This window comes from Chiroxiphia lanceolata, chromosome 2, assembly GCF_009829145.1.
Source record: "Chiroxiphia lanceolata isolate bChiLan1 chromosome 2, bChiLan1.pri, whole genome shotgun sequence".
Classification (NCBI taxonomy): domain Eukaryota; kingdom Metazoa; phylum Chordata; class Aves; order Passeriformes; family Pipridae; genus Chiroxiphia; species Chiroxiphia lanceolata.
The window spans coordinates 103250569-103275715 of NC_045638.1; the positions used below are offsets into that span (position 1 = coordinate 103250569).

General features: G+C 41.5%; 1 protein-coding gene across 11 annotated transcripts in view; it reads left to right on the plus strand.

Moving 5' to 3' along the window:
• Nucleotides 1–131: 131 nt before the first annotated feature.
• C2CD3 (C2 domain containing 3 centriole elongation regulator) overlaps nt 132–25147 on the plus strand; it is a 41266-nt gene continuing 16250 nt past the window's right edge. For 5 of the 11 annotated variants that reach the window (XM_032677887.1, XM_032677894.1, XM_032677890.1 and 2 more), the window contains exons 1-23: nt 132–153; nt 280–537; nt 1464–1621; nt 2189–2379; nt 3086–3294; nt 4120–4252; nt 5328–5456; nt 6588–6732; nt 7135–7289; nt 7942–8148; nt 8596–8708; nt 10083–10201; nt 11209–11331; nt 13087–13521; nt 14545–14696; nt 15723–15966; nt 16688–16880; nt 17766–17946; nt 19013–19185; nt 20950–21067; nt 22235–22503; nt 22953–23042; nt 23979–24599. In XM_032677887.1, the coding sequence (XP_032533778.1) occupies nt 138–153; nt 280–537; nt 1464–1621; nt 2189–2379; nt 3086–3294; nt 4120–4252; nt 5328–5456; nt 6588–6732; nt 7135–7289; nt 7942–8148; nt 8596–8708; nt 10083–10201; nt 11209–11331; nt 13087–13521; nt 14545–14696; nt 15723–15966; nt 16688–16880; nt 17766–17946; nt 19013–19185; nt 20950–21067; nt 22235–22503; nt 22953–23042; nt 23979–24599 (4432 nt within the window). In that variant the 5' untranslated portion in view covers nt 132–137. The remainder of the gene's footprint in view (nt 154–279; nt 538–1463; nt 1622–2188; nt 2380–3085; nt 3295–4119; nt 4253–5327; nt 5457–6587; nt 6733–7134; nt 7290–7941; nt 8149–8595; nt 8709–10082; nt 10202–11208; nt 11332–13086; nt 13522–14544; nt 14697–15722; nt 15967–16687; nt 16881–17765; nt 17947–19012; nt 19186–20949; nt 21068–22234; nt 22504–22952; nt 23043–23978; nt 24600–25147) is intronic. The other 6 variants (XM_032677889.1, XM_032677893.1, XM_032677888.1 and 3 more) reach the window with 5 other exon arrangements.

Consider the following 25147-nt stretch of genomic DNA (forward strand, 5'->3'; position numbering starts at 1 on the left):
CGGGGACGAGATGTGGTCCCGTGGTGTCCTGGGAAGTGTAGTCCGTGGCTCCGCTGGTCTCTATGGGGGCGCGGTGCATGACGGGAGCTGTAGTCCCCCATCGGGGCGGCCGTTGCCGGGCGGGAGGCGCGGGCGGGATGCGGCGGAGGGAAGGTGTGGAAGGGGATGGGAGGGCGGAGGGAAGGTTTGGAGGGATCCTGGACGGATGAAAGGGCGGTGGGATGGGGCGGAAAGCGGCATGGGAATTAGGGTGGCCGCTGACGCCGCCTGTCCCCACAGGTCCCGGCGCCCCCCCCGCCACCACCAGCCTCCCGCCGCTCGTCCAGGGCCCGCCGCGCTGCTTCCTCCGCTGCACCGTGTCCAGGGTGGTCTGGGCGGCCCCTAAACCGCCCGTCGTCGTCCGCCTGAGGTGGTGGGGGGAAACCTCCGGCGGCACCTTGTTCCAGCCCGCTTCCCGGCCCGGGCGTCCCGCCGGGAGAACCACCGCCCGCTTCCCGGTGCGCTGCGGGCCCCGGCAGTTCGCTGCGTACTTGGCAGGTAGGGACATTTCGCGTGGGAGAGCCGCTAAAGCCGAGGAGTTTATTAGGAGTAGGTTAGAACAAGAGGACATAGGCTTAGGCTGCGCCAGGGGAGGATCAGGTTGGACATCAGAAGGAATTTCCTCATGGAAACGGTTGTTAAACATTGGAAGAGGCTGCCTAGGGAGGTGGGGGAGCCCCAACCCAAGAGGTGTTCAAGGAACGACTGGACGTGGTACCCAGTGCTCTGCCCTGGTTCACGAGGTGGGGATCGGTCACAGGGTGGACTCGGTAGTCTCCAGAGGTCTTTTCCAACCCCAGCTGTTCTGTGATTCTGGGGTTTTGGTATTATACATACAGGCATTTCAGTGTCTAAAAGGCTTGGAAAATAGAGAGGTACTCAGCTGAGCTTGTAAGGTTATTAAAGTGCTTAATTTAGTGAAAGATAGGCAGGAAATTAATGCAAGCCTGATGTCCAGGGTCTGTCTGTAAAACCTGTGCTGGCTGTTGCTACTCAGAATCCCAGACTGGGAGGGACTGTAAAGCTCATCCAGGTCCACCCCCTGCCGTACACTAGACCGTGTAGCTCCAAGTTCCATCCAGCCTGGCCTTGGACACTTCCAGGGATGGGACAGCTTCTCTGGACAACCTATACCAGGGCCTCCCCACCCTCACAGGGAAGAATTCCTTCCCAGTATCCCATGTAACCCTGCCCTCTGGTAGTGGGAAGCCATTCCCCCTTGTTATGTCAATTCTTTTACTGGTAATCTTGTGTTTATTTATCACATAGCAGTAATAATATCTGTAGTGACTCTTCTTTCCCTGATGTCTCATTATTACCATTTCCATATAAAACATAACAATCTCTGACATCTCTGTCATTTTAATCAAAAAGTGTTAACTGTGGCCATGAGGCTGACCTGAAACTGTTCCTAATTTTCACAGATATGGGTGTGCTTGTCCTGGAGGTCCTGACTAAGCTTGACCACCTCCCCATTGGCAAAGTGCAGATCACCAAACTGTCCCAGCTCTCTCCCAGCCACCCCATCAAAGGGTCTTTCCCCTTGGTATCACCAACATCTGCTAAACTTGGAGAGCTGCAGGTAGTCCTAATGTCTGTGCTCTTTGTTATAAGTTATGTTATTATAAATGATGTGTACAATCAAGTGCCAGGATCAAGCTGTACATGGCGCACTGCAGACCTAATCTCTGTCCAAGGCATTTCTGAGCTAAGGTAGCAAGTGAAAAATAAGTGTTGGTGGGTTTGACTCTGTTTTGTTTAGAGGGATGTGTGGTCGTTCAGCTTGATAAAGAAAATGTCATCTGTACGCTGAGAGTGAGTTTTTGCAGGTGGATTTAAAAATGGATCCTCAATTCTAACACTTCACTGGGCTGGAATTGTAGGAGATTTTGAAATATGGAATGAGGGAAGTTCTGTCCTGCAGCCCTTGCTCAAGAGAATTGATGCTGAAAGATAATTTTCTGAGATTGGAAAACATGGAGTGGGAAACAAGTACTTGTAAATCATGTCAGAGTTATGCAAAATATAGATATTACTTCATGTGGAAGAGCAACAGTTTCTCATGGCACGACAAGTAAAGTTGAATACAGTATGTTCTGCACTTAGCTAAGAAAAGAACAAAGTAATATTTTCACCTTCTGTCTTTCAGGTCTCGCTGGTTCTAGAACCTCTGCCAGAAGTGTACGACACCAGCACCACCACAGAGGGAAGTTTGGACCCTACTCCTGCTCAGGGAAGCAGCAAGTCCCAGCTTACTGCTCCATCCCAGCAGCCCAGGCACACACAGGTGGCTGTTGCTGACCCAGAGTCTGTTGACAACAGCAAAGCCACAAGCCCCAGGTACTCTTTTTTTTTTTTTGCTACCATGACAAAGTTCTGGTTTATTTTGCAGTTCACTCCCAATTTTTTTGTAATAAAAAAATTGTGAGTTATGGAATGCTTAATCTTTTTGAACGTGTATGTTGCATGAAATCCAGAGTGTTGAAGGTTTCTGAGCTTACAGGGGCAGTTTGTCATCTGGCAGAAATTTGCATCCTATGTTGACTTAGTTCAAGCCATGCTGGTTCATACAAGAGGTGCAACAAGTCACAGAATGGTTTGGGTTGGAATGGACCTTAAAGATCATCCAGTTCCACTCCCCTGCCATGGACAGGGGCACCTTCCACTAGACCAGGTTGCTCCAAGCCCTGTCCAAACTGGCCTGGAACATTTCCAGGGATGGGGCAGCCACAGCTTCTCTGGGCAACCTGTGCCAGGGCCTTCCCACCCTCACAGGGAAGAATTGTCTCCTAATATCTAATCTAAACCTAGTCTCTGTCAGTTTGAATCCATTCCCCCTTGTCCTTTCACGACATGCTCCTGTAAAAAGATCTTCTAAAAAGATGTAAGTCTTTTACTTGCAGCTTGAATTGGGCCTCTCATGGTCTAAGTGGCAGATGAGGACTCATGAACATAACATCACATTTCTTTTTGGAACATTTGAAGAGTTTGGAATCTCTTTACCCATCCACTTGAGTTGTTACTGAAGTAACATTTCATTTTTTAGTAGAGGAAAGGACCATTTACTCTTCCAAGAGAACTCTGAAAACATTAAGGACACTTCTCCTGCTTCTTATCACCCTGGGAGTTTACCAGATGAGCCATGGAAAATGAATCCTTCAAATCCTTCCCTGTTGTTTCCCCCCAGCACCAATACTGGAATGAACACACGGATGCTCTCCATGAACAACCCAGCTACAAAAGACCTGCTGTCAGGTTTGTGTGCAACTGGCTTTGTCTTTGAGGTTCACAACAAACAGCTCTTGATAATGTTTCCAGTGCTTCTCCAGAGCTGAGATTTTCTGAAGGAAAAGGGATCCTTTTCGCACCCTCTCACTATATTATGTCGAAGATAATTTTTGTATTTTTTACTTTACTTAAAAACTGCTGATTTAGTCTTGTTGGAAGGTGACTGCAGTATCCAGCTCAGGGAAAACACGGTGGCCCAGCAAGATTCCTGGGCCTGAAGGAGTAAAAGAAAAGGAAGCTCAGCTTCACAGGCTCTTTTAGTCTTTGAGATGTCTTTTGAAGTGACTGTCAGAACTGCTGCTCCTGTTCAGGGGGGTCTTGGGAGGGTTCCTATTCTGTTGGCATTTTCAGGTGGAAAACTATTTCCATCATTTTTAGACCACAGGCTGCCTGGACTGGATTGAAGTGAGCATCAGAGTAGGACACATTTCCATATATGCTGTGTTTTGAACTTCATGTTCACAGAAAAAACCTAAAATCAGACAACATGAGGTGACAAACTACTCTTCCCTAAATTAGTTTTGCTTCTATATCCTAATAATGCCTTTCCAATGCCCGACTTGGTGTGTGTGGGTGAGTTGTTTTTACAGCTCTGAGTGGGAAACTGATGCAGGATCACTCTCACTGAGCTGGTTTTTGGTGTATATGTTTAGTCCCCAGTGTGTTAAGATCTTTTTATAACAGCAGAAAACAGAAGTTTCTTGACTGTCATCGACACATTTATTGTGTTTACATGTTGCTTTTCAATCACATTTGGATGCTGAACAGTAAATCTTTCTGCTTGTTTCCCAGCTCTCCTGGATCAGGGCAGGAAACTCCGGGATGCCATGGTTGTCTCTGCAATGAAATCCAGCCCTGACATGGAGATTGAACTGAATAAAGTGGCTCCATTTATGGAGAGGGAGGATTTTAAAGCATCAACAAAGTGAGCTTGGAATGGGGGAAGTGAGATTTAAGTTCCAAACTATACATTTTGAGGCCTTACCAGGAAAACTTGAAATACCCATATTCATGGGATGTGTTTTAGGATTCTCATTCAAATGGAAAATTAAATTCTACCTGTGAATAAAACCTAAATTTTGTGAATTTATTTTAGTCTTGAAGTAGTAAGCCTTGATTTAAGTAATTGATTTTAATTTTGTTTTGTGGTATATTTGTATTTAGTTGATAAGGAAATATTGATAAGAAATATTAAATATTGATAAGGAAATATTAATGATGAGGAAATTGATAAGGAAATATTAAGTGTTGGTAAAGAATAAGAGTAGTGTAAGGAATTGCAAGTGAAATGGTTACTTCATCACAAAGAACAGGTTTTCAAATAGGTAAATTAGGATACTCATTATATATTTTAGTCTATATATTATAAAATAATACATAATAATAATACTACAAAATAATAAACTATACAATTATGTAAAATAATATATATAAATAGTATATATTATTTTTATATGTTTTGTTATATATTCTAATTTGTGTCTCCTGATGTCAACATTCCCGTGAAAATTTGCATCTATATATAACTGTTCTCAAAATTATTAGTCATTATCTTCTTCCACAAGAATTTTCTTAGCAGATTGGGAAAAAAAAGTGTTGGTGCCTTTTCAACTTCTAACTCCACCTTTGTTTAGCATTAGACTTAATAAATATTCTCAGTTCAATGATATTTAAAAGTATTAAAACAAATGCATTTTTTTTTAAATAGGAAAAACTTAATTTCCTTGTTTTATTTCTGGAAAAATACAAATATTTCCTGTTGTTTTGTGATAACCAGAGAGTAATGTCATTATCTTTGGCAGTCAGTGATGCTGTTGCAAACACAATTTAAATTATTTCTGCTCAAACTAATACTATTTGTTTAAAGTAGATGATTTTGGGCTCTGCAGGAAAAATTGATAGACCAATTAATGGATTAATGGGTTGATCTTGAATTCTTTTTACTGTTTAATATCTTTATTTTTCCTTTTACCCTCTGTGCTTCCATCACTGTTATCCAGGAGCCCCAAAGGCTTGAAGTCCAGTTTGGTGCCCCCTCCTGAAGATTTCCATCACTTTGAATCTGAAGTTTCAGAGCAGCAATTTGATCTAAACTCTGAAGAAAGAGCAATCCAGTTACTGCTGGGCAGGTGAGTGTGATGCACTGGGGGTTATTACTGCAAAGTTGTCCTCTTTTGACCATTTTATACTAAAAAATGTGTCTTGACTCCTCAAGTTCTCCACATTTTTGGGAATGTAACCAATGTGCAAGTGATGGAGGTGTTTTATGCCTCAGCTTTAATGCAGGACAGCCTGGAAAGCTTCAAGTCATGTTGATTTAGAAGAAAAATTAATCAAAATCTTTGATAAAACTAAATTTTTTTAATAGTTGTTACTGTTGTATCCTAAAATGTTACTAAGTATATAAAACAAATACAACATTTCTTTGAAGAAGAAACAGTAAATTAAAACTACAGAGAACCAATAATTATTTTTCAACTTCCTCCAAATATTAAAGTAACATTTTTCTCTCATTTTGTGTAGCAGCAGAATAAATGATGCTTCCATTGTGCCCAAATCAGGGGCATGAAGCATCCTCAACAACACAGTTTCTGGGTCAGATATTCGGAATTTCAGTTCATGTATCTTGTGTCCTGCACTTTTTTTTTCCCTCTGGTTTATCACTGGATAACACTGGAGCATTTGCAGATCATAAAATGATTTCGAACTCACAGCACAGAGAAAACCCTTTAAACCAAACAAACCCCAATTTGTTCCAACCACGTCCTAAAAATACTTGGATTTACCTACTCAGATATAGTCTGTTTGGTTTTTTTTAGTTTAAATAAACTGTCCTCAAGTATTACTGATACCTTAAACCAAAAATTATAAAGCAGTTAAGGATAAAAATTAGATTAATAAATTAGATACTAATAGATATATTTTATTATGACAGTCACCAAGGGCTGGAATCAGTTACCCACAGAGATTGTGGAACCTGCAGCTTGGGAGATACTCAAAATCCAACGGGATGATTTTTATTTGCATCATTTCCCTTTGAGCAGGGGTTGGACTACATGATCTCCAGGGATCTCTTCCAACCTGCAGTTCACACACAGTTTTTTCCTGTTGGATCCAGAGATGTTACTATGGGATAACCCTTCAGGTTGGGTTACAGACTGGCTCCATCTGGTATAAAAGAGGCAGTATTGTCCAGATTCCTTAAAAAATATCTCCAGAACTGGAAAACTAAGCTCTGTTTCTCTCTCTTTTACCCACAGTGCTGATTTCTCTCCGGGGCATTTGTGGGATCGCACAGGATCCCTTTGGGATTCCCTCTCTCTTGGGAGTGAGGTGTATGACAGTGAACTGGGGGATCCCCATTATGACCAGAGTCTGCTGGAGAGACTTTTTTACACAACTCCTGTAAGTGGAGATCCAAAGGAAAATGTACATTCCCTGATGGGAAGAAAACCAGAAGTTTGCATAATCAAAAATTCAACAGATTTCAGGATTTTAAGTCTGGATAAACATTAGGTATCATACAAAGGCTTGTGAGTACATGAGTACTTTGCTTAAAATTAACATTTTTAAAAGAATACTATCAAGACTACAGAGTCAAGCACCGAGTTTGGAAATTGCTCAGGAAGAATTGTCCAGGCAGACTTTTTTTTTTAAACTGCTGAAAAATTTTGATACCATTTCAATTGTTTCAAGTTAAGCAGTCCTCAAGTTGGTTTTCTTTTTAACATATGTATCATGACTATTATATATCTCTCCAGACGATGCTAATTAACTTCTTATTTATGTGCCTTATTTCTGTTTCAGAAATCTGATTCCAGTTTAAGTGATTCCCTCAGTGATGATGATGTTAAATCCTCAAACAAAGCATTGAAGACAGAAACTGTCAGGAAAGCTAATCCAGCAAATCCACAGAAAGATTTTAATGCCTTTGATCAGGATGTGACAGAAATTAAACCCAGGTAAATAGTTACATTAGTGCCTTCTGTTCTGACCTCTGTTCTGTTCTGATCTGATTGTATTCCCTTTTTTGCATGACAGAACCAATAAAAGTGTCCTTAAAAATCAAGCTTCATTTATATAATACAATTAGTATTAAGGTGTTATGGTTCATTTTTTTAATAATTCAGCTCCGAACAATTATTTTTGAATTTTTTTCTTGCAAATACTGCTATTTTTACAGTCAGGTCAACTTCATATCTCCAGAGATACGAGCACAAAACCATTTACATGTCTTACAAATTACACAACTGAGATTCTAAATTATGACTAAAATCCTGGTGGTGTTCCTCTGCAGCAGAGACTTTTTCTTGTGTATGACTGTGTCATCTCCCTGGTTTTGTACATGACATTGAATAAAGCTTTCCATTTTGAAGAGTTAACATAAGGTTTTTCCAAATCAACAGTGTGGAACATGCACTTTCTGGGTTGATTTTTTTCAGTTATGTACCCCGGGTATTGTAACATTTCTGTTACAGAGAGTACCAAATTTGTTGTAAAAATGCATTTGAAACATACATTTTTAAAATAACATCCCTCCAAGCTACAGTTTTCCCTTCACGTGACCATGTTAAAGATGTTTCTGTATCCTGAGTCTCATTTTCCTCTCTCCAGCTGCTCTCCCACTGCTCCTCCAGAAGATCACAGGGAAGCAGCTCACGTCACATTCTTGGATTCAGACAGGTTGGCATTTCTGCAGCAAATACACCTGGCCAGAGTCATCATTGACAGACTGAAAATCCCTCTTAAGAGCATCCAGATTTACCAGAGGAAGAAAGATTTAATGGGAAAACCTCCACGACCTGCATCTGTTAATAAGTGGTAAGAGGGATTGTGTCTTCCGAACTTGTTTCCTGTGCCTTTAAGGTAGTTTTCCTTGAGATTTGTTGAGTTGTCCAGCTTCCCTGAGTTCTCCAGGCTTCTGAGGTCTTCCTATTTCTCTACTTCTCTCAGGAAATTGTGACTAATTTATTCTGATGTGGCCTCACTTCAGGCTGTGCTTTCCCAGACGTTTTGGGGAGGTCCAAATGTACATTGAAAACAAGAGGTTGTATTGGTGGAGAACCTGTAATGTGGAAAAAATTCAGAAAATAGGTGGTTCAGTTATCCTAAAAAAAGAGTGGCAGTGTGAACATGGAACTTGCCTGCTGTGTTCACTTTTATTGCACACATTTTTTAATAGATCTTTGATGGATTTTATTATTTAAATTATTTTTTTAATCTGATTTTTGATGGATTGTGATCATCCATTCATTTTTTTATTCACAGCACTTTCTTTGTGGAGTACCACTTTCCCATGGGAGTCTCCAAGGATGATAAGGGACAGGTCTCCATAAAAACAGAAGTAATTCGAGTAGCTTCGAGTAAAATCATAGATGATGGTAAGGGCATTATTTTTCCCCCTTATATTTAGTTTTGTTGGCTCTTTCATCTCTGAGAAATTATTTAGTTGTGTTTTCTATTTCTTTTGCTGTGTGAAAGTCATGATTAATATGATTAGTGTAGAGTATGATTAGTGTAGAGTTGCTGTGCTGCAGGTGGTGGAATGGTCCTCTCAGAGAGAGGGAACCCAAGTGATTTTTGAATTATTTTTTCTTAGAGAAAGAACAGCAAGTCAATAATCCCATTCCTTCATTTCAACATAAAGCAAATATCCTTTCTGCCATAGTAAGAGGAAGATAAATTACTTTTAGAAATATCAGAGATGCTTATACCTCAAATAAATAGTTTTCCAGATGATGTCATATAAATCCCCAAGAGCTCAGATAATCTGTTGGATCCAAGGGATCCTGAGTCCTGTGCTCAAATCAGACATCTCACTTTTCTGAGGGTCACCAGTGTTTGTATCTCCAAAAACAATTCCTGTCTCTTTCCCCTGAGCAGAGAATGCTTTAGAAGCAATGCTGTCTTCCCACAAACTGGAATTCCAGAGTGACTTTCAAATGCCTCTCCAATATGGCCATTCATTGACTTTGCATCTTTCTGAGTGGCACTTGAGAGATTCTGAGTTCTCTTGTATATTCTCCATTTGTGGCCAGACAAAACATCTGTTTCTTCTGAACCTCGAGCTCATCCATCCTCCTGCCCTTTGCCTTGTGTAGAGTCCAGCTCTTTGGAGCCTAGAAAAACAGATTGTGCTGAAAATAATTTGGAGAAGACATCAAGACAATCCACTGCATTATCCTTCCTGAGAGCTGTTTATCTCGCTTATTAAAGATGCCCAATAGAAAAATTCCAGAACCATCCCAGACAAGCTGTATTGAGAAAGTTTCCTGATGTCTAATCTGCGTTTTTGTCATGACAAGAATACTTCTTTATCCATTGTGACCAAGTGAAAATAGTACTTGAACACTGTTACTGTGCTTCTTGTACTCTTTTTGCAGATTTTCATTCCATATTTTCTTGCAGATGTTCCTTTTCTCCTGAAGCTCAGCTTTGACTCTCTCAATGAATACTTTGAACTATATAACTCAAAATGATACAGAGTTCTCCCACTGAAAAAAGGGCAAGACTTATTGTATACAGATGACAGAGACTTGGTGTCAACTGCAGCCTTTAAATGCTGTTATAATCTTAATTATAATCTTAATTTTGTCCTCCTTTTCGGGCCTTGGAAAATGAAGAACAGTTTACTTTGACCTTGGTATTAATAAATTATGCAAAATTAAATGGTTGTGTGTGTAACAGAGTGATCTCCATGGGGGAGTTTATTTATATTCAGTTAATTTGGAATATTTGTTGCTCCTATCTTCCAGGGGTGAAATTCCAACAGCGGTCCGTGTTCCCTGTCCGTTTTGGTGGAACAATGATAGAGCACTGGTGGGACTCTGACCTTGCTTTTAAAATCTACATGAGGAAAAGCACCCAGAAAAAGGTATTGATTAGTTGTTGTTTCTACTTTATGTCTTGAAAAACAAAGAATTCCTGGCATTTTGATTTCCCACACACACTTAATGCAGACAAGCAGATATTAAGAAGGCAAGTGCCATTATGTGCAGATAATATAAGTTGAACTGATTGCTGTTCTATCATCACAGATTTCCAGAATATCCTGAGTGGGAAGGGACCACTAGGATCTAAGTCGAAATCCTGGACTCCAAAATCCCACCCTGTGCCTGAAAGTGTTGTCCAAACACTCCTTGAGCTCTGTCTGGCTTGGAAGTGACCACTTTCCTGGGGAAGCCCATTCCAGGCTTGTCACTCTTTGTCACTCCATTCAAGGATTTTCTGAGTTCGAAACCAACAGGCAAAAAAAAAAATTGTCCTTCCCTCATCTTTAAAACTGATCTCTTCTTTTTAAAAACATTGGATCAATTATAAACATTGTTCTTCAGTGAGAACACAGCTCATTTAGCAACATAAAATGAGTTCCTCTGGATACAGTTTATATCTTTACCCTGCCCAGGTTAAGAGGAATAACATGAGCTGTGAAAAACTGATGTAACTTGTGCATTTGGGAGGAAAAAGTGCATTTCTGTTCACTAAGATTATTTTTATAATCATCTACCTATGATGAAGAGGGGAGAGGGGTTAACTCAGCTTGTGTTGCATTTTAATCAGCACTAAGGATATGTGCTTTTCTTTTAACAGGTGAATAAATTGCATCTTTAAGTATGGAAATTTTGCTCAGTTACTAGGATTTGGGATGGTAATTTTTTGCCTTAATCTGGAATTCTTTACAGTAGATTCTGGGAGAAATTGTCTTACTGTTGTTCTAGTAATTGGAACTAGGGGAAATTTTCCAAATGCCTGTTGGTACTATTAATGTTATAGGAGTGAGGAGTCTGTGTGGCTGCCCATGGCTTCTCAGAAAGCTTTTGTTACACAAAAGTTCTTTAAACCTGACAAATCTTACAAAATGCATTCTTTGCCTGTCCTCAGCCCGTGGCCATTGGCTCAGCAGTGCTTCAGCTCCGCAGGGTCATCCAGGCTGAGCTGCTCAGTGTCAGCTGGGAAATACCTGTGGAAAAAGAGGGAGATCACCCACAAGTTGGACCACTTACGGTATGTGTTTTACCATCTCGAGTTTGTTAAACAACCTCTTACTACTAATTTTGGCTGCACAGTCCTTTTTTTCCTCCTCTGTGTTTTCTCTCTTTGTTTTAATTTGCTGGGTCTTGGATATGGAGGTTTGTTAGACCAATACAAGATAATATGAACTTTTTTTATTCCTTGAGGGTTTGGAGAAATATTTTGAACCTCCTGCATGTTTAAGGATGTTGTCAATAAGGTGGGGTTTGGATACAGAAACCACTCCACAGGCAAATTTTGAGGGACACATATACAGGACTGGGAGCTTTGCCTTCTGCTTCACATGTGGCAGGAGCTGGTGTGGAGCCTGTTGTTCCCTGTCCTTGGTACCACCTTGTCACTTCAGGAGTTATTTTCTCCAGCCAAAGTTTCTGCTCAGCTCCTTATTGAGAAGGATTAAAACTCCTGCACAGCAGATTTGCCAGTTCTGAAGACAAAGAGCTCTCTAGATTAGCAGCTGAAGGCTTAAGAAAGTATGGTTAGGTGTGGGAAGTGTTTAAGGCAGAGAGGAGAAATGGTGTGTTTATTCAGGGAGAGAATAGAGTGCAACAGGGTGTGAGAGATGAAAAGCGGAAGAAGATGTTGTAGGGAATTAATGAACCAAAGTTCAATGCAAGAACTTAGTGAAGGGGAAGTTAATACTTCAAGAAAACTGATTCTGGTTGCCCTGTCTCCTGGGTTGCAGGTGCACAGTGAAATACCTGATTATTTTGTTTTCCTTATTTGGTCATTTTGTGGCTCAAATGCTTTTCTTTATTCTGTTACTTTATCTTCTGGACTTCAGTTTATTCCTCTCCTTGCTGCCTTGTCACCTGAATGCATCCAGCAAATCTATGCTGCTCTGTAGCAATTAACACTTGCAAATAGCTAAAATCAGCAGGCAACATAAAAGTGAAAGAGCAGTGAGAGAAAACATTTAGAAACACTTATTTTTCCTAATTTTTCTCAAGTAGCATGTGCTGTAGCAAAGTGGAGCAAGTGACAGCTGTGATACTTTGTCACAGTACTTTTTACCTTGGCTGGGTAGGGGTTCATTTTCAGCCAGCTTTGGGCTTGGGATTGGTTTAATTTTTTTACTTTATTCAGAGAAGGGTCACCAAGATGATTAGAGGGATGGAGCACCTCCTGTGAGGAAAGGCTGAGAGAACTGAGATTGTTCATACTGGAAAGGAGAAGGCTTTGGGGTGACCTAATTGTGACCTTCCAGTACCTGAAGGAAATGTGGAGAGAGACTATTTACAAGGGCCTGGAGTGACAGGGCAAGGGGGAATGGTTTCAAATTGAAATAGAGTAGGTTTAGATTGGATATTAGGAAGGAATTCTTTCCTGTGAGGGTGGGGAGGCCCTGGCACTGATTACCCAGGGAAGCTGTGGCTGCCCCATCCCTGGAAGTGTTCAAGGCCGCATTGAACAGAGCTTGGAGGTACCTGGTCTAGCAGAAGGTGTCCCTGCCCATGGCAGGGGGTGGAACTGAGTGAGCTTTAAGGTCCCTTCCAACCCAAACCATTCTCTGAATCATCTGTAATTGTGTGGTTTTGAACTCTGGTTTGGGCTTTATTTAATAAAACCACACGTTTATTTTGCAGTGACATCTGTAGCTTGTAACCAGCACATGCCTTAGGGTGAGACAACACAGCTCTTGAGCAAAGCATGAGATATATTTTCTGTTGCAGTCCCTTGCTTTGGGATGGGGCACACCTGACCAGCCCACTTGGCCTTACCTTGCAGGGATTCTTAGAGCTTGCAGCCGACAACAAGGACTTCACCTGCACAGCTGCCAGGTCAGCTCCTGCTGGGCATCCAGTCCTAACTCATGCTGTGAGAGGTCCCCAGCTGGAATTCCAGGAGTCCAACAGGATGAGTGCAAATGCAGAAGGCCCTCACTGCTTGAGAACAAGCTCTGAAGATTCCCAGAAGGGAGGAGTGGGCAGCAGGAAAGTCGTGGCCCAGGATGTGCTGACTCAGATAACCCCATCTGAGGGAGATGGGTTATTGCTGCACGTGCTGCTGATGGTGCCTGATGGGAAGGATTTTGTTGCTGGAGACAAGGGGCTCCCCAGTTCTTGCAATGTGTATTTAAACTGCAAACTGCTCAGCACTGAGGGGGCAACGAGATCCGCTGTCATGTGGGGCTCAACACAACCTGCCTTCAATTTTTGTCAGGCAAGTCACACATTTTCCATTTCACACTGATGATTCCACACTGACAAACACATTTCATAGATAAATTACTTTTATGTATGTAGGAATATGTCTGCTGGACTCTGTTTAATATATCAGAAAGTATTTTCAGTATTGTTTTGACTGGGTTGCAGTTTGAAATGCAGTTCCTTGAATCATCTGAATAATAAATGAGGCTTTTGAAGTATGAAGGAGAAACAGTCAGAAAAGTTTAGGTTAAAAATGAAAAAAATTGACTTCTTTTTTTTTTATTTCAGAAAGAAAACATGTTGATGGTGACATCCTAATATGGAGATGTAGAATTTTTGTGTGTGTCGCATTGTGTTCTTTTTCTTCTCAGTGAACATATCAGTGGCTTACTGGCCTAACATGAGCCAGAGCTGTCCCCCAGCAACCAGCAGAATTTCAGGCATTCAGTAGTGTTATGACTTTGTAATTGTTATTGATATTTTCCTTTGGAAAAGTCAAGATGCTCAAACACATTTGTTTTAACGATAGCGATTTGTGAGACTCTTCAGCTGAAAGAAATGTAAAAACAGAGCAAAACACATCTGAAACAGTTGTGTGAAATGATTTATGTGTTGTTTAGTAAACAAGCATTTGAAGGTAAAGCAAAGTTTTTTAACATTACACATGATGTTGTGATAAAATTTATCTAAATTGGATATTCCATTCCTGTAAGTGTCCAAGGCCAGGTCAGACAGGGTTTGGAGCACCAAACTAGTGGTCTAGTGGAAGGTGTCCCTGCCATGGGGGTGGAACTAGATGACCTTTTAGGTCCCTTCCAACCCAAACCATTCCATTATTTATTTTCCTGGCTAGCTCTTTTCCAAGGCTACCAGTTTTCTGTATTTCATTAGGCAAACACACATTTGATTTTTAATTTCCACCTTTGAAAAGCACAATTCTGTAGACTGGAATAATGTAGTGTTACCAGAATGCTCCTGACTTAGCCAATATTTTCCATTTTATTCTGAATGCTAATTCTGTGTTAAACCCTTCCAGGTGATGCCTTTTCCACTGAGTTCCAAACGTTTGGAGAGGCTGAAAGACAATGTCATGATTATTGAAGCCTGGAACAAGCTGGGAAGCACTGGCTGTGACAGACTGCTGGGATTAGTGAAACTTCCTCTGCATCAGTTTTACATCTCGTTCAAGTAAACATCTTTTTTTTTTTTCCATATTTTATTGTGTTGGGAAATATCCTCACTGATACTGAGGGAAGGAAGTCATGGATGTTGTCTGAGGGTTGTGTGGGAGGGTTCTTAATGATACTTTTTATAGCAAAAGGCATTTGTACCCTGGTAAACTTCCTATAGTGAGCACTGTATGAGTAAGTTACACTGTCCTTGTCCAGAAGTTCTTTGTTCTTTTTGGGTTTAATCTTTTGGCTTCTTGTTCAGTCAATAAATATACCTGCTTAACACAGTTTAAATTAATGGAAATACTGGACAGAAGAGATTCTTCCTGATACAAAGGATTAATTCCTTTTATTTTGATCAAATTTAGTGGTGGGTGTAAATCAGATGATGCTGGAACTGCCTGGACACCACTTTGTTAGTTATTACTATGTCATTTGTGTAATTTTTTCAGTAATCCACTGTATTTTACTTGTGTATATCTTACAATCCCAGAGTGGTTTGGGTTGGAAGGGACCTTAAGGCTCATCCAGTTCCATCCCTTGCCATGGGCAGGGACGCCTTCCACTAGACTGGGTTGCTCCAAGCTCCATCCAACCCGACCTTGAATATCTTCAGTGTGTTATTAGAGATTTTTACATTTTTTTCTAGGGGATTTTTTTCTGGGAGGACAGTTCCTCTTCTTTCTTTTCATATGGCCCAAGTCCATCCATAAAGGCACGTAACTGCCTCATAAAAGTATAATATAGCTACTCCCGTTAACAAATGGAAGTCTTCTCCCATCTGATCATGGATCTCTAGGCTGGCTCATAGGTGAGGCTGTGTTAGTTTTCGGAAAGTTGTGCTTTTTCATTGCTGAAAATAACATTTTTCAGTCAGCAGCTCACAGATCTGTACTGTGTGAAACAAATTTGGGAGGAATGGAGATAGATTGGATTTTAACGGCGTTGAAAATCCCATCTAAGATGAGCTTCATGTGATCCTGTTCCAACTCAAATGGCTCTTTTTATTTTTTTGTTCTGTTTCTGTTTTAATCCTTTGTAGAGACCCAAAGATTTCCCACCTGCTCCTCCAGGCTCAGTACCCAGTGGTTGCTGTGGACAGTTACATGCCTGTGGTTGATGTTTTTACTGGCAGCACAAGTGGAAGCCTCAGAGTCATCTTGGCAATGGGATCAGCTGATCAAATAGTGGCACTGCAAAGGCTAAAGAATGGAGAAGGAGTGGTACCTTCTGTCTCACAACGTCCTTCCCACTCTCTGGATCCTCCTCCTACAAAACCCACAACGGTATTTATTGTTCAGTAAATCCCTTTTTATTAATTGTTCAGTAAATCCCCATTCTTGCTGTTAGGGACGTGTGAAAAGGGTTTTACCAGTAGGTTCATTAACAAATGAGTGACCCCCAATCTCTATTTGAAGCTGTTTTGTCATAAATGATCACATTCCACACAGAATTATATTGTTTATACTCTTTTCTTATCAACTGTCTCTCACCAGTCTTGACATTATTGCCCTTTTTGTTTCCTTGCATATCCACTGCTTCTGTCTATACAAGTGCAGTAAAAAAAAAAAAACAACAACAAATTTTAGAAAATCTTAATTCTCACAGCCTCATTGTGGAGGTTTTGCCACTACCTTTGAGTTGGATGTGTAAAAACTTTTACGTGCTAAGTTTTGGGTTTTGCAGGAAAAAAAATTTCAGGCTTTCAATGTTTCTGTGACCCTGAGGAGGAAAATGGCAGATAATGGCTCTGTCCCCCATCTCAGGCTTCTTAGATTCTCATCATGCATAATTATTTAGGTTGGAAAAGCCCTCTAAAATCATCAAGTCCAACCATCCCCCAGCATTACCAAGGCCACCACTAACCCATATCCCCAAGTGCCACATCTACACATCTTTTAAATCCCTGCAGGGATGACTCAACCACTTCCCTGGGCAGCCTGTTGAAATGTTCCCAGTTTTCCTAGAGGATCATCCTTTCCATGTGGATTCCGTTTGTTTTGTTAGCAGACAGACCCAGAAGGGGAAGACCTGATGGAACATGTGTTTGAGATCCATGTGGAGAGTGTGAAAGGACTCACTCCCTTGCAGTCCACGGTCTGGGGAGAGGCCGACTGCTACGTCCAGTACCATTTCCCGGTTCAGGAGGCTGGTTGTGCTGCACTGCAAGGCTCTGGATTGCATGAGGATGGTAAATTTGGTCTGTAGTTCCTCCTTATTGCGTTGCTTTAATTAAATATTGTTTAGTCATGTTCTCTCTGCCTAAGGAAGAGGGGGTGTGTTTTTCTGAGCATTCATGCAGCCAGCACTTCATTTCCTTGTAAGCTGTACTTGGGCTGTCTCACCAAATTAAAAGCTCGGGGCAGTGGTGGAGTCAACATCCCTGGAAATGTTTAAAAACATGAGTGTGGCACTTGAAGACATGATTTAGTGATGGCCTTGGCAGTGCTGAGTTAGTGGCTGGACTTGATGACCTTAGTGGGTTTTTTCAACCTTAGTGATTCTATGGTTTTCATGGATATACCAAGAGAAGACTTGCTTGGTTTAGATCATTAGGATTGTCATGGAATGGTTTGGGTTGGAAGGCAATGTAAAGATCAACCAATTCCACCCCCCTTGCCATGGGGAGGGACACCTTCCACTAGAGCAGGTTACTCCAATCTAGCACTGATCACTTCCAGGGGTGGGGCAGCCACAGCTTCTCTGGGCAACCTGTGCCAGGGCCTCCCCACCTTCACAGGGAAGAATTTCTTCCCTATATCCCATCTAAACCCACCATTTTTCAGATTCTAAAAGGGTGTTTAAATAATTGCAGTTGTAGAAAAGAACGTAGGGTTGATTTGAGGGCTTTGGATCACTAACATGTAATCCCACTGAAAAATGACAGTCAGTAGCATTGTTCCATAGGAAATCCTGTGGAATTTGTCAGCTTTCAGCCACATTTAGCAGTAGTTTCCAGCCTGTGGTTCACAGGATCGTGGTGCGGCATGGATTGCTTGGGTTCTTCCTCCTGAAGAATTTCAAGTAGGAAAAGTTTGAAACCCCTAAATGCCACCATTTTTAACTAACACTGCTTCTTTTTTAGGCATCAAATTGAAGCCATTTCGAACAGCAACCACTTTGTGTGTCCCTGATCCCATCTTTAATGATGAGCATCATCATTCCCTGGTGGTTCCTGCTGATGTCCCAGTCCAGAGGCTCCTGGTCAGTGTATTTATGGCCCCAGGAGTGGCTGGAGGAGGAATCCAGTTTGAAGTCTGGTGCAGGTACAGAATAACATCCTATTCTTTGTAGATGGCACAGCAATACAGGTAGAGATGTAGTCAAAAGCTGTGGAATGGATATTGCACAGTATTACTTAATAAGAACTGAAAAAAATTAAAAGGTCATGAACATTTGGTGATAAATATCTGCATTTCCAACCTGTAAGCCTTTTTTCCTCCTCAAAAGTGCTAATTACTCTGTTCTTTTTACAATTTTTTAGAAAGTGCATGTTCTTAGTTTGCTTTCTTCCAGTTTTTTGTCAGCACAACAATTTAAAATTAGTGTTTAAAGGCTTGACACATCTACATTTTACTTAATAGCACCCTGACAGTATAATTTCATTGTATTGGGTTTGATTATTTTCCTACTACAAAAGAAATCCTATAAAAGAAATCCTATAAAATGTTTTGTAAGTTCAAATTGTTTCTTTGGCAACCAAAGCTAAGTATCAGTAGCAGGAAGCAGAAGCCATGAAGACAAATAGCTTTAGAAAAACACAATAATCTGTTCATTCTGTAGTAAACAAGTCAAGCTTTTTAAAGTTTGCAAAGTCACTTGAGAATTACTGCAAGTTGTCCATTAGATAAAGTGCCAAAACTCGCTTTAGGATTAATCTGAAGGCATGTAACACAGTAAGAAAAAATCTGGAGTAACTTTTTACACTCACAAATTGACACCACAAATCTGTTCTTCAAGAGGCATTTTCATTTATTGATGGAAATTGAGAGTGGAGACTATTTGCTGCCAGATCCTTCTCTAGTTTTTCTTTGGGATGCCAATTTTTTAGTGGAATTTCTGCTTGTTGACCTGTTAGACCCAGTGAAAAATATATTTGTAACATTATCTACTCCCTTTCATTATTATTCATTACTTACTTTCATATGAAATTATTTGATTACTTTCATAGCATTAAGTTAAGCACTTACTGATTCTTATTCCTGTGAAAAATCATTTCCTTGAGATTTTAGCTATCGAGAGACTAGTCAGGGTTTGAAGACACACAAATTAAAGTTGATTTCTGTGCAGTTGTGAGAGAAATGTTGATGCTGCATCTTTGTGTCTTCTCAGGTATTATTACCCAAATGTCAGAGACCAGCTGGTGGCAAAAGGGACCCTGCCTTTGTCACGGCTCTGTGCCATGGTAACTATGCAGCATCGGGAAGAAATAGGGGTACAGACTTTTAATCTTCCATTGGTCCCCCGGACTGATACCTCAGAGGAATTTCATCCACGGTCTTCAGGTAAGGAAGCCTTTGGGTTTTCACTTCATGTGGTAAAACCAGGCTTAGTAGAGAAGCCTAGGGCAGTGTGTGTTAGTAAAGTCCTTCATTGTGCTGCCTCAGGAGAAGCAGGAAATGAAGATCCATGTGGGTGCAAACACACAAGGGATATGGATGTAATGGATGTATTAGGAACCACAGAAGTGCATGAGCAGGGTCACATAAGAATTAGAGCTTCTCCCACAAAAAGGATGTCGAGATCAACAGCCCAGCTGAAGTGCTTCTACACCTGTGAAGGAAGCAAACAGGAGGAGCTTGATTTCACTGTGCAGCAGGAATATTGGGCAGGCCCAAGCTGACTGGAAGTTGGCAAAAGTAACACCCATCTACAAGAAGGGCTGGAAGGAGGTTCCAGGGAATTATAGGCCTGTGAGCCTGACCTCAGTGCTGGAGAAGGTCATGGGACAGATCATCTTGCACTTGGCTCACGACAACTCCATGCAGTGCTAAGAGTGGCTGGAAAGCTGGAAGAAGACATGGGAGTGCTGGTGACAGCAGCTGAACATGAGCCCAGGTGTGTCCAGGTGGGCAAGAGGCCAAGGACACGTGGTGCCCCTGTGCTGGGCACTGCTGAGGCACCTCCAGTCCTGGAGGCAGTTCTGGGCCCCTCATGGCAAGAAGAACATTGAGGGGCTGGAGCGTGTCCAGAGGAGGGAACAGAGCTGGGGAGTGGTCTGGAGCACCAGGAGTGGCTGAGGGAGGCTCAACCTGGAGAAAAGGAGGCTCAGAAGGGACCCTTTCACGCTCTCCAACTCCCTGACGGGAGGGTGGAGCCAGGTGTTGGTCAGGCTCTGCTCCCAGGAAACAAGGGACAGGATGAGAGGAAACAGCCTCAAGTTGTGCCAGAGGAGGTTTAGGTTGGATATTAGGGAAAATTTCTTCCCCAAAAGAATTGTCCTGCTGAGAGCAGTGGTGGAGTCCCCATCCCTGGAGGGATTTAACAGCCATATGGATGTGGCACTTGGTGACATAGGTTAGTGGTGGCCTTGGCAGTGCTGGGGGAACAGCTGGACTCCCTGATCTTATGGGTCTTTTCCAACCTAACCAATTCTCTGATTCTGTGTGTAAAAATAAAGTCTATTTGCTTCCAAGGCAAATAAAAGTATGTATTTTTGTTGGCAAGTGAAGCCAACCAGGAGTGCTTTTCCTTCCAGCTTTTCACTGTTGCCATAATGAGTGAAAAATCAGGGATTAAGCGTGGGCAACCCTCAAATTCCCAAAAAATTGTATCAAAGTGCTTTCCTGACAAATAAGCTGCAGCCTATAGTGAAACTTCCTATGTAAGGTGGGGAAAAGGAGATCTGAAGAAGGGCTGTTTATGGTGTGAGCAGAGACATCTCTAAGTTCTTTCGTGGCTTTTTCAAATAACACAAACATCAACTCTGGGAAGGCCACAAGGAATTATGAGACAGCTTCTTAGAAAAAAGGGCTGTAAAACGAGCTGGGACCAGACAGGTGAGGTCACTGTGCCACAGTTACTTTGTAATAGGTGAGTCACATGCAGCAGCAGAACATCTGTTCATTCCAACATCTCTTGGAAGATTTTATCACTGCAGTGCTATAAAAAGTTGTGTTGAAATGCTTGAGGAGGGTATTTTAAAGCTCTGATAGTGAGTGCAAATATGAGGGCTTGTATTAAGAGGTATAGCTAAATATTGATTGTATTGGATGTAACTGTATTAAAAACTGATTACTTTTTTCCTTCCTTTCTTCCATTTAATCCAGGTTTGCTTGATGTGAGTGTGAGATACCAACGATCCATGAAAAAAGCAGGAATAACTGCTCAAGCTGTTTCACTTTCTGTACACATACACAGAGCAGCAGGTTTGCAAGCAGCAGCCAGGTAAAGCCTCATTCAAAAACGACCATTTTTCACTTAAAACAGCTTTATCTGAAGGCAGTAGGCTGAGGCATGAGATTGGAACAAATTGTAAGTGAACAGCTTTCCGTCTGCAGAGATCAAGATTCAGAGTGGGTTCTGCTCTGAAGGAAAATTACCTTTATAAAGTCCATCAGTGGTTATTTTGGCCACTGAAGCTGCAGTACAGTGTGGTAGCATTTGTCCAGTGAGGGATGAAGATTGGAAGGGCACAATTTCCTACATTTCCACATTTTTCTACATCATAGGCTGATATAAAATTGATATAAGACAATACCTATTTGGACATTGGATCTTAGTGTTACTGATGGTATTTGAAAGTTAGCTGTTTTCTTGCATTTCACTGTGAGAACCTCAGTAAACTAACTGGTAAATGAAACGTGTTCCTTTCCACCATAAGGCTGCTGCTCAAAGCGCATAGGATCACCTGGATTTAGTTCCAATATGTGATTTTCAAGAATTAGAGAAAAGCCAACACTAGAGTCAATTCCATAAGAGAAGGGTGGCTTCTTTCCTTCCAGAGCAATGTTCTGACCCTTTCTCAGTATTGCTGAGCTCCTGATCCATCTTAATTCAAGTAGACCCTGTAAGATGAGGATCCCTGCCAAAGTCAGGGAAGTGATGGAAATGACCTCAGACTCTTCATCCTTCAGGTGTATGACCTCAGTAATATCTGAGTCTGCTTTACTTTTAAATGATTCCATCTGCAGATTTCCCCTCCTTTTGCTAGTCTGTAAAAATAATTTGGCTTGGCCTTTGGCTCCTTTCTGGAGCAGGGAGCAGGTTCTTTGGGAAGTTATTCTAGAGTACAGTGTATTTCTAAGGGTGCTGAGTAATTTCTCAACCACTTACACAGGTAAGAGGACAGCCACCAGTGATGGACCTGGCGATAGTTCCTCTTCCCATTTCCTGTCTGTTCCTAGTTTGTTCAGATGAAAAAAAAAGATGACAAATAATATGCAACCAGAACCCACATCTATTTGGACTTTAGACATTCACTGTTGTGTCTCATCTTGTCACCGTGAGGCCTTAAAACCTTTGCTTTAATTGTGTTGACTCCTAGATTCCTTGTACATTATATTAATTCTATTTATTCTTTTCTTTTTCTTTTTTTTTGCATGTTAAATGAAGAGCTGTTGCACAAAAGAACCCCGCAGTCCAGTACTATGCAGGTGTGGGAGTGAATTCTTATGTCTCTGTGCTCCTCTCCTTCCTGCCTGAGGCAGAGACACAAAACACACAAGCCGTGGCTTGTACTTTCTGCCCAGAGTTTGAGCATCATATAGAGTTTCTTTGCGGCCTCATCATTCAGAAAAGCAGTGGAGAATCCTCTAGTCTGGGGGAACTCCTGCAGTCTGGCAGCATCATCTTCTCTATCTACCATCAGAACACCAAGTCAGGTGAGGAGTACAAGTGGTAACAAGGACTGAATGCTGTTGCAGAAATACCCTTAATTTTTAGTATAGAAAACAGAATAGTCATAAAATCATAGAATAGTTTGGGTTGGAACTTCCGAAAACCATCTGGCCCAAACCCCTGCAATGAGCAGGGCCAACCACCACTTTGACAACCTGAATTTGAATGTTCCCAGGGCCTGTTCTGTGCTACTAGAAGTAATTATCTGAACTGGCTTTGGGAGAGACTGTTCCCCTGGTGCAAAGAGTTTTTAAGACTCCTGGTGATCAAGATCATTTCTTAGATGAAGAGATAATGCATTTAAAAGGATTAAAAGTGTTTTCCAGATGACAGCTGAGCTATTTGCTGTTGAGACAACAGAGCTTTTCTTTGAAAGGAGGTACTAAATCTTGAGTTCCAGTGTGGTGTATTTACAAAATCATTTCTTTTCCAGGCACTGACAGACTGGCTGATCGGGCATCGAGAGATTATCTCCTTGGGACAGTCACAATTCCAACCAGAGACCTGCTGACAAGAAGATCGGGTAATGCAGCAGCATTGCACTGCTGACATTCTGTGCAAATGCTGTTGGAATTTCTTAAAACAAATTTCATTCCCATTTTTGGAATGAAATGAAATCAAACCCATTTTGTGGTTTGTCTGGGTTTTTTTTAGACCAAAGTTCTTTCAGACCATGTGTTCACTAGAAAACTCATATAAAGGTTGTTTGAAGATCTTTTTTCAGGATGCAGGATGAATAGTAGCTGAAGGAATAATCTGAGGCTACTGTGAAGAAATTTAACCACATCTCAGCTAAAACGAGCACCTACAATCCTTAGGCTATTATTTAGCTTGTTTATTTTGTTTATTTTCTACCTTTAAGATGGAAAGTCTAAGAGTTGTAGTGTTTAGTGGAGCATCAGTGATTGCTTTTCAGATGTCAAAGCTGGAAACAAAGGTGTTAGATAATAAGAAAACAGTAGAATTAACTCGTTTGGTTGTTTTTTCTAAATAAGGTCTAAAATATCTCAATGATCCCTGTGGGTCCCTTCCAGCTCAGAACATTCTGTGAAATATCTGTGAAAAAATTATTCACATACCTTTCCGCTCATGATCTCCTCTATCTAGTGTTAGTTTGGGATTATTTTGTCTTGTAGTAATGATGTTTTCATTATTGCCCTGGTTATTTCTGCTTTAAGATCAGTATAGTTCTCATTTTCTCCAACATGAAATTTTGGGGTTATTTTTAATGGGAAGATAGAAGGAAATAAATGAGAATACCTTTGGGATTGGAACTACTGAAATTTTCTGAAGTATAATAGTTTGCTGCTTTTTCAGATTAGGAATTATTTCATAAATTCCAAATGAGAAATAAACACCTCAAGTTCTGGTCCTTGACTGGTGGCCAGAGAGGTGACAATTCTTCACTGACATTTTCCAAAGGGTAGGATGGGTCTAATGGTGATCTTTCCTCCCGAAGGTATTTCAGGCTGGTTCCCAGTGACCCTCTCCAACAATCCGATGCCTCCACACTGCACAAACATCACACAGGCCATTGTGGGGGGGCTGGAACTTTCTGTTACCTTTGCTCATTGGGGTGACAGAGAGCGTGTTTTGGAAACTGCTAAACTCCTGGGGTGGAGCAGTGAGGAGATCCATGAAGACAGCACAGAGGAGAGCAAAGACTGGGAGCAGAGTGCCAACCCAGTGACTGTGACCATCTCCACCCCAAGAGTGTGGCTGCCACTCCACTGTGTGCTGCTGGCAGGCCAGACACACCTCGATAAAAGCACTTTTTGCTACCTCAGATATAAGCTGTACAACCAGGAAGCCATGTGGACTTGCCTTAGGCGGCCAAAATTGAGCAGCGACGCAGAGAATGTCACAGTGAACTTTAAGAAGCCAAACAAGGTGACGCTCAGAAGGAGCCAAGGGCTGCTGTGGTTCTTCAGGGAGGAGAAATTAGAAATCCAGGTGTGGTGGGCATATGGCAAAGAAGATGAGGTGGAAAGACCACTTGATACAGATCGTCTGATTGGATCTGCCTATGTCGACCTCGCAGCGTTGGCAGAGAGATCAAGGAGAACACTAAGTGTTAGTGGTGAGTTCCTGAAGCAGGGTCATGTTCATTCCTCTTTATTGGTGATTTAATTTGGTTCCTTCTCTAGTCACTTTAAGCAAAATGTTTACAGCTTTGCTTTGTCCTGCATAGAATCCCAGAATAGTCAGGGTTGGAAGGGACCTCTGGAGATCATCCAGTCCAACCCCCCTGCCAAGGCAGGGTCACCTAAGCAGGTGACATAGGAACCAAGGTGGGCTTGGATTGTCTCCAGAAAGGGAGACTCCATGCCCTCCCTGGGCAGCTGTTCCATAGCTCTGCCACCCTCCATGGAAAGAAGTTCTTCCTCATGTTGAGGTGGAACTTGTGTTTTAGTTTATGGCTTTATGGTACCCACCTTCCACCAGGTAGATTTGTGGACAGGTCATTGGCTCTTCTTTTAAATACACTCAGGAAAGGGAGAAGGTACAAGAGTTAAAACAAGTTTTTATTCTGGGTATGTGTTGTATTCTGCATAGGTGTATATACAGTTATGCAGAGTCACTATTCCCAGGGCTCTCAGGAAGTTGATGTGCTTTAAAACAGTAACC